This window comes from Podarcis muralis, chromosome 4 (genome assembly GCF_964188315.1).
Source record: "Podarcis muralis chromosome 4, rPodMur119.hap1.1, whole genome shotgun sequence".
NCBI lineage: Eukaryota > Metazoa > Chordata > Lepidosauria > Squamata > Lacertidae > Podarcis > Podarcis muralis.
The window spans coordinates 4,572,473-4,588,610 of record NC_135658.1 but is presented as its reverse complement, the minus strand read 5'-3'; the positions used below and the strand labels follow the sequence as shown (position 1 = coordinate 4,588,610).

Genomic DNA, 16,138 nt, shown 5'->3' with positions numbered 1-16,138 from the left:
GTGGATCCTTCCATTGGGGAAACTGGAACGCTTGCCTTAGGCAGAATGACTTGAATAACACAAGGTGGAGTACAACCTATTTGCACAAAAACGAATACCCATAATTGAAATGCAGAATAAAATAAGCATCCATAAATAAAATGTGCAGCAAAGCAATCCTATTGAAACAACACAGCAATTTACAGGAAGGAAAAACAGAGCATTGTGGAGTAGATCATATTTCTGCTGTCTCAGAGGACGTTTCCCTTTTTCTGTTAGGGTCCAGTGTGCTTTGAAGATGTCGCTGTTCGTTTCACGGACGAGGAGTGGGCGTTGCTGGATCCTGACCAGAGAGCTTTGCATAAGGATGTCATGGAGGAGAATCGTGGGATCGTGGCCTCTCTTGGTAAGGCTCCCTGTGGGATCGTCCTATCTGCCTGGAAATTCAAAAAATACGTCTATGGACCAACCTCATATATTTTCACAGAGCTCAACAGCGCCCCCTACAACACCTGGGAACCTAACACCCCCACAATAAAGAGTAACTTACAGTTTTTTCTTTGAACAATCTTCCTCAAATTATTCCTTTTTCTACCAAGATTGGGCAGGTCTCAACTGCCCAAGCCATCTTAAATGTCAGCTTCAGAATTGTTAGGAAAGATAAGTAGCTAGAGGTTTTCTGTTTTTGTTTTTGCTCCTGTCAGTCTTGGGTTGACCAAAGAGAGGAGTGACATTGGAGATGGAGGGGATGCCATGACTGGGCCAAACAAAATTCATCCCAGAGAAGAGCTTGACTTATTGAATTTCAGGTAGAAGTAGCAGTGGTGGTGATGATGATACAGTGGTCCCTCGGTTTACAAACTTAATCTTTTCTGGAAGAGGACTGTTCTTCAATCAAGGTACCACTGTAGTAATAATAATAATTTATATTTATACCCTGCCCATCTGGCTGCATTCCTCCAGCCACTCTGGGCAGCTTCCAACACACATATAAAAATGAAACATAAATAATAATAATCTGATTTCATATAAAAGAACATTAATTTTAAAATGAACAACTTATAGTAGTGGCCAAAATTGTGGAAACCTTTTGTGAAAAGTGTATTTCTGAGGTTTGATGGCTCATAACACCACTTTTTGGGGAATAATACCATAAAATTATATAGCAATGGAAAGATAATGAAGGATGTAATGCAATGAATTTTATGAAGGAGTATTTATTAGAACAGCACTCATAAAGAAAAAACGTGAAACCTTTGGTAACCATTGGTAACGTTTAGCTTTAATTACGGCCTTACAACGCCTTCCCATGAAGTGAACCAAGTCTTTAGTTCTGCAGCTGTAATGATGGGAAACCAAGACTGAATTATTGCCTCTGTTAATTGGGCTTTATTGCTGGGTTGCTTCTGACTAACAAGTTTCTTTAGTCGGCTCCAAAGATTTCTGATTGGGTTAAAGTGTGGGCTATTCCCAGGCCATTCCAGCAATGAAATATCTTTATCTTGAAAGCACCTTTTGCACACAGCACCAACACGACATAGAGCTGAATCCTGTTGAAAATATATAAATGCTTCGGTATCTGGGAAAAGATCACCTGCGGAACACTTCAGTTTGGGCTCACGTATTTCGTTTATGCATTTTTCTGCATTTATATTCCCATTAATGACGCAAATTCTGCCCACACCTTTTGCTGCGATACAACCCCAGATCATCACACTGTATGGGTGTTTCACGGTTGGTGTAATGCAAGAAGGATGTAAATCTTCTCTGATTCTTCTCCTTGTGTGTTTCATGCCATCACTACCAAGCAAGGAGATTTGGGTCTCATCGCTCCAAATAACACCGCCCCATTGTTCCACTGTCCAGTTAACATGGGTTTCATCTTTTCAACCTTTGCTTGAGAGATAACAATGGCTTTTTCTTAGAATTCTAACATTTAGACCAGTCCTTGCACTCAACTTCCCATTACATTGCGCCATGTCATCTTGTATACACCCAGATGATTTTCTTCTGTCATGTAGGCACAGTCTCTCCACTCGTCCATCGTCACTTTTGTAGTGACTGAGTCTCCTTATAAAAAGGTAAAGGTACCCCTGCCCATACGGACCAGTCTTCACAGACTCTAGGGTTGTGCGCCCATCTCACTCAAGAGGCCAGGGGCCAGCGCTGTCCGGAGACACTTCCGGGTCACGTGGCCAGCGTGACATCGCTGCTCTGGCGAGCCAGAGCCACACACGGAAATGCCGTTTACCTTCCCGCTAGTAAGCGGTCCCTATTTATCTACTTGCACCTGGGAGTGCTTTCGCACTGCTAGGTTGGCAAGCGCTGGGACCGAACAACGGGAGCGCACCCCGCCGCGGGGATTCAAACCGTTGACCTTTTGATCGGCAAGCCCTAGGCACTGAGGCTTTTACCCACAGCGCCACCCGCTCCCCTGAGTCTCCTCATACCTCTTCAAAAATATAGAAAGGCCAACTTTGGTTAAGTTTTCCCCAATCTCTCTTCTAATTTCTTCATAACTGTAGCCTTGCTCACTTAATAGTACAATCTTACATCACTTTCTGGGCACCACTCAACTCCTTGTGCCATTTATATAATTTTATTATGTCTTACACCCTCACTAAATGAAAGAACACAAAAAACCAACCAACTTGATAGCAATCACATAACAAACTGACAAAAGTCAACCAAAGCAAGTTGTGCTTCCTTTTTCTGGTTACTTGGCTATAACGTTTGATAGAATACGGGTAATTGAACAAACTTTGTTGGATTGCATTCTTGATTGCATTTTTGATCGAATTATCTTTCCATTGATATATAATTTTATGACATTACTCCAAATGAAGCGGTGTTATAAGCCATCAAAACTCTGAAATACACTTTTTTCCAAAAGTCTTTCACAATTTTGACCACTGCTTTATATAAACAAAGCAACATTCAACAACTCATCCGAATCTCATATTAAACAAACAACAAAGGTAATGAACACACACGCAACTCCCTTTAGTTCTTCTCCATTTGCTCCTGAGGCTCTAATCCCTTTTTGTCCCCAATGCAGATTGTGATGAATTGGAAATCGAGAACAAAGGTGACCACGAAAAAATCCCCAGAGAGGAGAAGCCACACAAAAAATTGGAGTGTGGAGAAAGCTGCAGTCAGAGCTCCAATTCCACTTCCCATCAACAAAATAACATTGGAAAGAAACTCTATCAGTGCATGGGATGTGGAAAGGGCTTCACTCATAGCTCCTCTCTCACTTCCCATCAAAGAATTCATACAGGAGAGAAACCCTATCAGTGTATGGAATGTGGAAAGAGCTTCACTCATAGCTCCTCTCTCACTTCCCATCAAAGAATTCATACAGGGGAGAAACCATATCAGTGTGTGGAATGTGGAAAGAGCTTCACTCATAGCTCCTCTCTCACTTCCCATCAAAGAATTCATACAGGGGAGAAACCCTATCAGTGTGTGGAATGTGGAAAGAGCTTCACATGTAGCACCTATCTCACTTCCCATCAAAGAATTCATACAGGGGAGAAACCCTATCAGTGTGTGGAATGTGGAAAGAGCTTCCGTCAGAACTCCGCTCTCACTTCCCATCAAAAAATTCATACAGGGGAGACACCCTATCAGTGTGTGGAATGTGGAAAGAGCTTCAGTCAGAGCTCCCATCTCACTTCCCATCAAAAAATTCATAAAGGGGAGAAACCCTATCAGTGTGTGGAATGTGGAAAGAGCTTCAGTCAGAGCTCCAATCTCACTTCCCATCAAAGAATTCATACAGGGGAGAAACCCTATCAGTGTGTGGAATGTGGAAAGAGTTTCACTGATAGCTCCTCTCTCACATCCCATCACAGAATTCATACAGGGGAGAAACCATATGAGTGTGTGGAATGTGGAAAGAGTTTCACAGATAGTTCCTATCTCACTTCCCATCAAAGAATTCATACAGGGGAGAAACCCTATCAGTGTGTGGAATGTGGAAAGAGCTTCACTCAGAGCTCCAATCTCACTTCCCATCAAAGAATTCATACAGGGGAGAAACCCTATCAGTGTATGGAATGTGGAAAGAGCTTCATTGATAGCTCCTCTCTCACTTACCATCACAGAATTCATACAGGGGAGAAACCCTATCAGTGTGCGGAATGTGGAAAGACCTTCCGTCAGAGCTCCGATCTCACTTACCATCACAGAATTCATACAGGGGAGAAACCCTATCAGTGTGTGGAATGTGGAAAGAGCTTCAGTAGGAGCTCCAATTTCACTTCCCATCAAAGAATTCATACAGGGGAGAAACCCTATCAGTGTGTGGAATGTGGAAAGAGCTTCCGTCAGAGGTCTGCTCTCACTTCCCATCACAGAATTCATACAGGGGAGAAACCCTATCAGTGTGTGGAATGTGGAAAGAGCTTCACTCATAACTCCCATCTCATTTCCCATCAAAGAATTCATACAGGGGAGAAACCTTATCAGTGTGTGGAATGTGGAAAGAGCTTCACTGTTAGCTCTAAACTCACTTCCCATCAAAGAATCCATACAAAGGTCGGAAAAACCATTATACAGCTTTAGGAGCCAGGCTAATCCACACCTTTTTAACCAGGCTTTTTTCTTATTAACATATAATACTATTTTAACGTGATGTTTTGTGTTATTATGTTGTGTTTTTATGTTCTAAGCATTCTCAGACGTGTGGGTGTAGGGAATACGGCCAACTCCTAAATGCCAAGGGGTCTTTGTCCCCCCCTTTTAAATATTGGAGGAGGCCACCCCCCAGGTTTTCTTTGTGTGTTTTTTTCAAATGCAACCTTTTTTTCTTCCACTACTTGCCATACAATTTCGCTTTCAATTTGCCCTTTTAAGAAATTTTTATAAACCGCACAAAGGTCATAAGAAAAACAAAATACAAGAAAATACAAATGTGGACAGGTCCCATCTTTGCGGGCCAAACGCAAAAGTTGCTTTAGAGCAGGTTTCCCAAACTTGGGTCCCCAGCAGCTCCCGGACTACAGTTCCCATCATCCCTCCCCCATTGGTCGTGCTAGCTAGGGATGATGGGAGTTGTAGTCCAAAAACAGCTAGAGACCCAAATTTGGTTAAAAGGGAAAGTAGGCTGGCCTTGTGACACCCTCTGCTGGCCAAAAGCACTGCCCCAGAATCTGAACCACCCCCAGTACTCCTAATTGGAATTTATAGAGCGCAAAACTGAAGTTTGATCGGCACTTCAACCTCTAGGGAGCTTCTAGGTGCTTTCTGCGCCACCTAGAGTACCCACAGAATTGTGGCTTCTACTGGCAACACACACAGGAAAACAAATGAAAGACAAACACAAGGGGCAGGAAAAAACCTGGAAAGGGCCATACCAAATGGACATCCGGTGTGAAGAGGTCACTTTCCCCACTGCTGAACAATGCCACAGGTAGAGGAGATGAAATGCTAAAAGTGTTCTCCGGGGCAAGGGGAGCTGCTGAGAAATTGAACTACGGGCTCAAAATGTTACTTTTTTAAAAAGTCGCTGTCATTATAGGCATTGCCATTCAAATGGTGTGCATGCATCCTGTGATTGATAGTGCAAGGCAGGCCTTACCTGGCCCCCCACCAATATTTTATTCTAGTCGGCACCATTGGGTCAGGTGGTTTACAGATTAAATAAATATATAAATCACCTCCCTTTGCAAATATTCCAGCTTGTCTATATCCTCATTTATTCTTTTTTAAAATTTATTTGCCCTTCATCTGAAGATTTTACATTGCAAACATACAGGATGAAAGCATGGCATTTCTCAATGTTGTTTCTGTTTCAGACGTTACAAATTATTGACAAGATGGACTGTTTCAAGAAGTGGCAAAAAGAAATTTCTAGATTTGTCTGGCAGGGCAAAAAGCCCAGAATAAAATACAAAATCCTTACTGATACCAAGAATAGAGGGGGGTTTGCCCTGCCGGACTTTAAGCTATATTATGAAGCAGCAGCTTTTTGCTGGTTGAAGGAATGGCTACTTCTTGAGAACACAGACATTTTGGATCTAGAAGGTTTCAATAATGCTTTTGGGTGGCATGCATATCTGTGGTATGATAAGACTAAAGCTCATAAAGGGTTTAAAAACCATATTGTAAGGAAAGCTTTATTTAATGTCTGGAATAAATACAAAGATTTTTTGGAAAGTAAGACTCCTAGGTGGTTGTCACCAATGGAAGCCAAAGCCGTGAAAAAGCTTAATATGGAATCTAAATGGCCGAGATATTCGGAAATTTTAGAACAAGAAGGGGACAGGTGGAAATTGCAGAGTTATGAGAAACTTAAAAACAAGGTGCGGGATTGGTTACATTACTTTCAAGTAAGAGAGGCCTGTAATTTGGACAGGAAAAATGGCTTCCAGGTGGAAAAATCAAAGCTGGAAACAGAATTGTTAGAACCCAATGCTAAGATACTGTCAAGAATGTATGATTTGCTGTTGAAATGGAACACTGAGGATGAAACGGTTAAATCGGCTATGATAAAATGGACCCAAGACATTGGTCATAACATTATGTTTGCTGACTGGGAACGGTTGTGGACCACCGGTATGAAATTTACGGCATGTAGTGCCTTAAGAGAAAATATTATGAAAATGATTTATAGGTGGTACATGACACCAGTCAAGCTTGCAAAAATTTACCATTTGCCTGATAATAAGTGTTGGAAATGTAAAGAAACTGAAGGAACATTCTTTCACCTTTGGTGGACGTGCCCAAGGATCAAGGCGTTCTGGGAAATGATCTATAATGAACTGAAAAAAAGTATTTAAGTATACTTTCTTGAAGAAACCAGAGTCCTTTCTCCTGGGCATAGTCGGCCAATTGGTGTCAAAGAAGGATAGAACCTTTTTTATGTATGCTACAGCAGCAGCAAGAATACTTATTGCAAAGCATTGGAAGACGCAAGATCTACCCACCCTGGAAGAATGGCAGATGCAAGTAATAGACTATATGGAACTGGCAGAAATGACCGGCAGAATCCGAGATCAAGGAGAGGAGCAGGTGGAAGAGGACTGGAAGAAGTTTAAAGTTTATCTACAAAAATATTGTAAAATTTATGAATGCTAAGGGTTCTAAAAATGAAATGAAGGGGTTTTAGCGATTATTAGGCAATAATAATAATAATAATAATCTGGGAACATTCCCAGATCCGCTGAAAGAGGCGGTCATTAAACCGCTTCTTAAAAAACCATCTTTAGACCCGGCCAGTATGGCCAACTGTCAGAGACTGCCTCCGGGTCCCAGCTCACAGAGGACCAACGCTAGCCGGTAGTAATGTACAAAAGTCTTTATTGAAGTACAGTTTCCATTTTCAAGCCCTAGCGTGCATCTCTACGTCTAGAGGCTAGACCGGCGAAGCTCCATCTGAATCTCCACCCCCTGTACACCAGTTTAAGACTCTAACCTTACTCCACCTCTTCCGTCTCTCCTTCCTCCTCTGGGTCCTACTACCCCCCGGGGTCCCTTCCTTCCTGGACGCTTCTGACGCTGACCCCCCTGACTCTTCTCCCTCCTTTCGGCGGGCTTTAGGACCTGGCTCCCTATCCGGGCTGCCAACTGCGCCACCCTCTTGTACATTTGAACTTGGCGCGCGCGCCCAGTCTCCGACCTTCCTTTTGACCGTTTCCTCGCTCTCCGATGAAGGCGTGGCCAATCCTGACTCACGTCCTCCCGCTGACGGAGAGCTGCCTGATCCCGATACCTGGGACTCCTCCCCCCTACTGCTCTTTGGTGGGGAAGCTGGTCCTGATTTCCAACTGCTGCTCTCTGAGTCCCCTCTGGCCCCTCCTTCCTGGGGTGTTCCCCTTGGTAACCCCCTTGCTCTGACCACGGGAGCCCCTTTCTGTGAATCCTCTGATTCGCTGGAGAGACTCAGAGACCTCGGACGGCTGTCCTCGCTAACATTTCCTTCGGATTCCTCCCCCTCGCTCTCTATGTCCTCCCTCTCCTGTGCCTCTGCTCCTGAGCCCCTGACATCCATCCCCCCCCTCAAAGCCCCCCCTCCCCGCCTTCCGGTGTGGGTACTGGGTGCTCCGTCGTTGTGGGGGTGAGCGCCGGATACAGTTCATCCCCCGTGTCGTACATCCAGCCGGATAAGTCCGGCTCGTTCTCCGTGCTCTCGTCGACGTCGATCTCCTCTGCCTCCATCTCTCTGCCTCCGTGCTCGAACCCAACGTCCTCCCCCAACACGTCTATGTCCGTCTCTCCCCCTTTCTCCTCTGAGGGTGTTGCCTGCCAAGGACCCCCCAGCCACTTCCTGCGCCACTGCTCCTCTGGTTGATCGTCCCACCAATAAGAGCGGTCTGAGGCAGACCCCGAGGGTGATCCCTCCGGAGAGCGTGTGTCTGGTGCCGGTTCCTCGTCCGAGGCGAACCCCTGGAATGTGCTGGTTGAAAGTGTGGGTGTGAACAGCCAGTCGTCGAAATACTCGGCTGGCATGGGCCTGTGTGGGAAGAGGGCATGAAATTCGTCTTTGAGCAGAGGCTCCTCCAAGGCATAGTCCGGCACCCAACTGTTGACACTGGCCGGGGTACCTTCTCTGGCGAGGAGATATTCTACTCCCTCTTCCCCCCATCTCGAGTCTAAACTCTCTGTGACCTCATTGATGTGCTCCCCCGTTGGCGACCCCCCCTTTCTGGGCATTTCTCTGAGCGGGTCTGGTGCCGTGCCTGGCTCCTGAAATCTGTGAGGTGCTTTATAGGGCGTGAGCACTGATCTATGGAAAACCGGGTGCATTCTGGATCCCTCCGGAAGTGTCAACCGGAAGGCCACTGGATTGACCTGTGCCTGGACTTGGTAAGGCCCTAGCTGCTTATGCCCTAGCTTCTTCTTGGCTAACGATCTGGCCGGCACTGCCTGAGCTGCTAACCAAACCCAGTCTCCCACCTGTATGTCTTCCCCCACTCTTCTGTGTCTGTCAGCCTGCAGTTTGTATGCATGCTTTGCTAGTTCTAACTGCCTCCAAAGCTGTTTGTGGACCTCCTGCAACTCTGACGCTAAGGCTTCCGCTGCCTGTGGCTCCCCCTCCCCCACTCTCTCTAATCCCGGGAAGGTTCTGGGATGCCTCCCGTTGTTGGCGAAGAACGGTGTCACCCCCGTAGACACGTGCTTCGTATTGTTGTAAGCGAACTCGGCGAGTGGCAGGTAGTCCACCCATGTTGCAGGTTGCTGGTTAGCGTAGCATCTCAGGTACTGCTGCATGATGGCGTTCACCCTCTCCGCTTGTCCGTTGGTCTGTGGGTGTCTCGCCGACGCTAGATTGATCTTGACATTCAGGATGCCCATCATCTTCTGCCAGAAGTTCGAGATGAACTGCCGCCCCCGGTCGGACAGGATAGACCTTGGTAGACCGTGGACCTTGAACACGTGGTCTATGAACAGTTTGGCGGTCTGTTCCGCCGTGGCCACCTTCGCGCATGGAATGAAGTGTGCCATTTTGGTGAACATGTCCACCACCACTAGCACTGCTGTCTTGCCCCTCGAGCTGGGCAGATCCGTGACAAAGTCCAGGGCCACCCTCTCCCACTGTTCGAGCGGTGTCTGCAGCGGTTCCAGCAGTCCCGCCGGCGGTTTGTGCACTGACTTGGCCCTCTGGCAGGTGTCGCACCTCGAGACGTAATCCGCGACTTCCCCCCGCATCTTGGGCCACCAAAAATCTCTGGCTACTAATTCTACAGTCTTCTCTTTGCCAAAGTGCCCGGCGGTGGGAGTGTCGTGTAACTGCTGCAGTACCCTTGCGCGGAGGTCGTCTCACGGTACGTAGAGTGCCCCCTTGCGGATGAGTAATCTGTCGCGTATCTGGAACTCGTCGTCCTTCGCCTTGCCCCTGTGCACCTCCGCCATATTGGCTTGTGCGAAGGGGTCCTCCTGCAGCGCGCGACCTACGGCATCCAGGTCCACGGTTGCCGAAGCGCACACCCACGCTTCCGGTGCGAAAATGTGCTTGGACGCCGACGGTGCCGCCTCCTCGAGGTATTGCGGCTTCCTGGACAGTGCATCCGCCATGACGTTGTTGTCGCCTGGGATGTACTCTATCCTGAAGTCGAAGTCCGCGAAGAACTCCGCCCATCGAATGTGCCTCTGGTTCAGGAACCTTGCCGTGCGCCAGTACTCCAGGTTCTTGTGGTCCGTGCGGACCTGCACTGTGTGTTTGGCTCCGATAAGGAAGTGCCGCCATGCCTTGAATGCTGCATGAATAGCTAGCAACTCCCTGTCCCAGATGGTGTAGTTCTGCTCTGACTTGCTGAGCTTCCTGGAGTAGAAGGCACACGGTCTCCAGTCCCCATGCGGGTCTTGCTGCAACAGGACAGCTCCCACGGCCCTGTCTGAGGCATCCGTCTCCACCCTCATCGGTCTGCTGGGATTCACATGCAGTAGCTGCTCTTCGGACGCGAAGAGACGCTTGAGTTTCTGAAAGGACTGCTCCACTTGCTCCGTCCAGATGAATTTCTTCTTCTTGGAGCTGAGCGTGTCGGTGATGGCCGCTGTCTGCATAGCGAACCCCTTGATGAACTTGCGGTAAAAGTTGGTAAAGCCGACAAACCGCTGGACCTCCTTCCGATTGCGTGGGCTCTTCCAGTCCAATACTGAGCGAACCTTGGCGCTGTCCATGGCGAGCCCCTTGTCCGACAATTTGTAGCCCAGGAAATCCACCTCCGTCATGTCGAACTGGCACTTCTCCAGCTTGGCGTACAGTCTGTGCTCCTGCAGTCTCTGCAGAACTTCCTTGACATCTCTCTCGTGAGCCTCTCGCGATGCTGAAAATATCAGGATGTCGTCCAGGAAGCAGACGCACTTCTTGTAGAGGAGTCCCGCCAACACATGATGCATGAAGGCTTGAAAGCAGTGAGAACCATTTTGTAATCCGAAGGGCATAACTCTGTATTCATAGGTGCCCAGTGGCGTGAACATGGCCGTCTTCCACTCATCGCCCTCCCGTATGCGAATCAGGTTGTACGCCCCTCGCAGATCCAACTTGGTGAAAACGCGTCCTTTCCTCACAGTCGCGAGCAGGTCGTCTATCTTGGGCATGGGGAAGGCTGAGGGCTTGGTTTTCGAGTTCAAAATTCTATAGTCCACCACAAGCCTTTTTGGGGGCGTGTCCTTTTTCTTCACAAAGAATACGGGACTGCCCCCCACTGCTTTCGACTCCCGGATGAAACCGCGCTTCAAATTGTGATCTATGAACTCCCTGAGTTCCTGCAGTTCGTCTTCAGACATGGAATACAGTTTCCCGGTCGGCAGCGTCGCCCCCGGCAGGAGGTCAATCTTGCAGTCATAGGACCTGTGGGGAGGTAGCTTGTCCGCTTCCTTCTCACAGAAAACCTCCAAAAACTCCGCGTACTTGAGTGGCACTGCTTGCAGCGTGCCCAATTGTAACTGCGGGTCATCCTCTTCCCCTTCTGGGCTAGGTATAATGCAATGTTCCGCACAGTAGGAGGAGCCGAAAGTCAGTTGGCGCTGGTACCAAGCCAATGCTGGACTGTGCCTGTACAGCCAACTCATGCCCAATACTACAGGCGTGTCCGACAATTGGGTGACATTGAAGCTGATGACTTCCCGGTGATTCCCAATTTGCATCACCATCGGCGGCGTTTGCTGCACCACCTGCCCCCCCAGCAACTCCCTGCCATCCACCGTGACAACCTTCAGGGGCAGCGTGGCTGGCAGTAGCGCTATGTTGTGTTGTTGAATGAACTCCAGTACTATAAAGTCTGCGTTACTGCCTGAGTCAATGGTAATAGGCACTTCCATTGTGAGGCCATTGGGTAGCTGGAGCGATGCGGTGAGCTGCACCACTGGTTTGGGCGGGAGGGGGTATGTGGGCTGCAAAATTTCTGGGGACTGCTTCACTGACTCGTCTGGCTGGGCCCCAGTGCCTCTGTCTCCAGCCAGACTCTGTCGTTTCCCTGCTGTGGTTCTCTCTGCTGAGTTGCTTCCGTTACTGTTGCGGAGGCTGCAGTGTGCTTGTGGAGCCTCTGGGGACACTTTCGCCATGTGCTGAGCACTGTCGCAGATGTAGCACTTCCTGTTCCCTCTAGGCGGCTTCGCTTTGACTGCTCCCGGTGTTAAGGCTCTGGTTGATAACTGAGCCCTAGCACCACCAATCTCCATCGGCTCTTCTCCACCTCCCAGCGGAGGCGTGGATTGCGCACGCGCTGCATCCCTGGGCAAGAGGGCGGGCACTCTCGCTGGCGTGCGTCCCCAACGCCCTTCTTCTTTCCTCCATGGACGTTCTTCCAGACGCACCCCAACCGTCAGCGCCCTCTGAACCACTTCCTGAGTGCTCTTGGGTCTCTCCCCCCTTGCAATTTCGTCCTTCACATTTGCATTCAATCCTTCCCAAAAAAGGTCTCTGACTGGCGCAGAGTCTTTCTCCCATCCCAGCGCATTGACCAATGCAAAAAAGCGTGAATGATACTGCCTCACACTGGCTCTCCCTTGTTTCAGCCCATGTATGTCCTTCCTGGCAATATCAATGTCTATGTTTGATAAAAAACAGGAATCCATCGCTTTAATGAATGCATCCGCACTTCGGAGCACTGGATCCTTATCTCCCCACAGATTGCGCAGCCATGCTTTCGCGTCTCCATGCAAATGAGATAAGATAAACCCCACCTTCTCTTGCTCATCTCTAAAGTCTTTATCCAGCAGTTGCAGCGCAAACAGCACGTCTGCTCGGAAGTTGGGGTACTGGTGTAAATTCCCATCGAAATGAGATACAAGGCTGCCTCCTCTCTTCCCCAGCCCAATCCCCTCTGATTTGGGTCCCAGTTGCCCCTGCTTAGTAAGCACTTCCAACCTGGCTTGGAGATCCCTGCAGGCGGCAGCCGCTTCGTCTTCCCTTTTCCTGGATGCGATTATCTCCGCGTTGAGTTGTGTCACTGCATTTTGCAGGGATGCTATTTGCTGTTCGGTAGTCATCTCCCCTGACTCTTGTGAGCTCGCGAAGCACCAATCTTCTTCCCTCGCTGCGTCCACTCACGTAGCGAGGTTTTTGGTGAAAAAAACTGGAGAGATGGAGCTTACTGTCAGAGACTGCCTCCAGGTCCCAGCTCACAGAGGACCAACGCTAGCCGGTAGTAATGTACAAAAGTCTTTATTGAAGTACAGTTTCCATTTTCAAGCCCTAGCGTGCATCTCTACATCTAGAGGCTAGACCGGCGAAGCTCCATCTGAATCTCCACCCCCTGTACACCAGTTTAAGACTCTAACCTTACTCCACCTCTTCCGTCTCTCCTTCCTCCTCTGGGTCCTACTACCCCCCCGGGGTCCCTTCCTTCCTGGACGCTTCTGACGCTGACCCCCCTGACTCTTCTCCCTCCTTTCGGCGGGCTTTAGGACCTGGCTCCCTATCCGGGCTGCCAACTGCACCACCCTCTTGTACGTTTGAACTTGGCGCGCGCGCCCAGTCTCCGACCTTCCTTTTGACCGTTTCCTCGCTCTCCGATGAAGGCGTGGCCAATCCTGACTCACGTCCTCCCGCTGATGGAGAGCTGCCTGATCCCGATACCTGGGACTCCTCCCCCCTACTGCTCTTTGGTGGGGAAGCTGGTCCTGATTTCCAACTGCTGCTCTCTGAGTCCCCTCTGGCCCCTCCTTCCTGGGGTGTTCCCCTTGGTAACCCCCTTGCTCTGACCACGGGAGCCCCTTTCTGTGAATCCTCTGATTCGCTGGAGAGACTCAGAGACCTCGGACGGCTGTCCTTGCTAACATTCCCTTCGGATTCCTCCCCCTCGCTCTCTATGTCCTCCCTCTCCTGTGCCTCTGCTCCTGAGCCCCTGACACCAACTATCGCCCAGTCTCAAATCTTCCATTCTTGGGCAAGGTGATTGAGCGCGTGGTTGCTGAACAACTCCAAGCACACCTGGAGGATGCGGACCATTTGGATCCCTTCCAATCGGGATTCAGGCCTCACCATGGGACTGAAACTGCCTTGGTCGCGCTGGTTGATGATCTCCGGCGAGCTAGGGACAAAGGTGAGAGTTGTTTCCTGGTTCTGCTGGACCTCTCAGCGGCCTTTGATACAATCGACCATAACATCCTTCTGGACCGTCTAGAGAGGCTGGGAGCTGGGGACACTGTTATACAGTGGTTTCGCTCCTTCCTCCTGGGCCGTGTTCAGAAAGTGGTGGTGGGGGGATGAGTGTTCAGACCCCTGGGCCCTCACTTGTGGGGTGCATCAGGGTTCCGTCCTCTCCCCCATGCTTTTTAACATCTATATGAAGCCGCTGGGAGAGATCATCAGGGGGTATGGACTGGGTGTCCATCAATATGCAGATGATACCCAGCTCTACCTCTCTTTCAAATCAGAACCAGTGAAGGCGGTGAAGGTCCTGTGTGAGTGCCTGGAGGCGGTTGGAGGATGGATGGCGGCTAATGGATTGAGGTTGAATCCTGACAAGACAGAAGTACTGTTTTTGGGGGACAGGAGGCGGGCAGGTGTGGAGGATTCCCTGGTCCTGAATGGGGTAACAGTGCCCCTGAAGGACCAGGTACGCAGCCTGGGAGTCATTTTGGACTCACAGCTGTCCATGGAGGCCCAGGTCAATTCTGTATCCAGGGCAGCTGTCTACCAACTCCACCTGGTACGCAGGCTGAGACCCTACCTGCCCGCGGACTGTCTCACCAGAGTGGTACATGCTCTGGTTATCTCCCGCTTGGACTACTGCAATGCGCTCTACGTGGGGCTACCTTTGAAGGTGACTCGGAAACTACAACTAACCCAGAATGCGGCAGCTAGACTGGTGACTGGGGGCGGCCGCCGAGACCACATAACACCGGTCTTGAAAGACCTACATTGGCTCCCAGTACGTTTCCGAGCACAATTCAAAGTGCTGGTGTTGACGTTTAAAGCCCTAAACGGCCTCGGCCCAGTATACCTGAAGGAGCGTCTCCACCCCCATCATTCTGCCCGGACGCTGAGGTCCAGCGCCGAGGGCCTTCTGGCGGTTCCCTCATTGCGAGAAGCAAAGCTACAAGGAACCAGGCAGAGGGCCTTTTCAGTAGTGGCGCCCGCCCTGTGGAACGCCCTCCCATCAGATGTCAAAGCGATAAATAACTACCTGACATTCAGAAGACATCTTAAGGCAGCCCTGTTCAGGGAAGTTTTTAATCTGTGATATTTTACTGTATTTTTGGTTTCTATGGAAGCCGCCCAGAGTGGCTGGGGAAACCCAGCCAGATGGGCGGGGTACAAATAATAAATTATTATTATTATTATTATTATTAAGGTAAATAGACTTTAAAGAGATGGACAAAGGTTTAAAAATGAATAATTGATGATCTTGCTGAATTAATTTTTAAAATAGAATACAAGAAGGGAAGGCGGGTGGAAGTAAAGAGAATAAGGTTCTGAAAGCTATCAAAATGAAAGAGTGTTCTTTTTTATGCTAAACTTTTTTCTGTATTCTTTTTTGTATTTTTCTTTTTTTGATGTTTTTCTGTTTGGATTTTTGATGTTTGTCTGTTTTTTTGTGGTTTTTTTCTGTTTGGTTGTTAATTCTTTGGAAATTTCTAATAAAATATTATTATAAAAAAAAAGAAAGCATGGCTTTCTCAAAAACAAGACAAGCCAGAGAAATCTCTTATTTTCTTTTTTTGGATGGAGTTACAAACTTTGTTGATCAGTGGACTGCAGTGGAAATAGTGCTTTTCGATTTCAGCAAGGCCTTTTGTACGTTCTCTATTGGTAGGAGAAAATAACAGAGACCAACCAGAGAATATTGAGAAGCAAAGCAGCTAGTAAGGCTGTTGTTTACTAACTGTTGCAACAGGGTTCTCCCCCACACGCAGGAGAGAGGAGGAGGACCCCGAGCCATGCCTGCAAGCCCTTATATAGACATTTTTAATTGCCCGCCCTGGAGTCCAAGACCACCCCCAGAAACATCATACATACATCACAGAAAAGGCAGTCTACAACAGAAATCTGAGTGCATTGTGCTTACCTTGTCTGCCAGGTTACCTGTTAATGGTCACTTGACTAGATTACCTGGGGAGGCTGGCCATTCTCTTGTAATGATAATACTTCATTCCTGAGCCAGGTCACAGGCTCACCCTATTCACACCTTAAATGTGCCCTTAAGGCAGGATTTGTGAGGACAGAGACAATGGGGAGGTTTCTGCATTTCCTTCGACCTTGTAG

General features: G+C 48.6%; 3 protein-coding genes across 3 annotated transcripts in view; 2 read left to right on the top strand and 1 right to left on the bottom strand.

The window, feature by feature from the left end:
- The window catches only part of LOC144327627 (uncharacterized), a 365,071-nt gene that overhangs the window by 15,845 nt on the left and 333,088 nt on the right, over positions 1-16,138 (top strand). The gene's annotated exons all lie outside the window — the stretch shown is intronic.
- The window catches only part of LOC114595270 (uncharacterized), a 71,031-nt gene that overhangs the window by 42,242 nt on the left and 12,651 nt on the right, over positions 1-16,138 (bottom strand). The gene's annotated exons all lie outside the window — the stretch shown is intronic.
- LOC144327634 (uncharacterized) lies at positions 151-6,141 on the top strand. The gene is made up of 2 exons (XM_077928041.1): positions 151-385; positions 3,038-6,141. The coding sequence occupies exons 1-2, from the start codon at positions 352-354 to the stop codon at positions 4,546-4,548; spliced, it is 1,545 nt and encodes a 514-aa protein (XP_077784167.1). The 5' UTR covers positions 151-351; the 3' UTR covers positions 4,549-6,141.

What these genes read in the sequence shown, in the direction of transcription:
- LOC144327634 (XM_077928041.1), top strand. Translation starts at nt 352, where the DNA reads ATGGAGGAGAATCGTGGGATCGTGGCCTCTCTTG. An exon ending in TGGGATCGTGGCCTCTCTTG is followed by an intron (nt 386 to 3,037) that starts GTAAGGCTCCCT and finishes TCCCCAATGCAG; the next exon opens with ATTGTGATGAATTGGAAATC.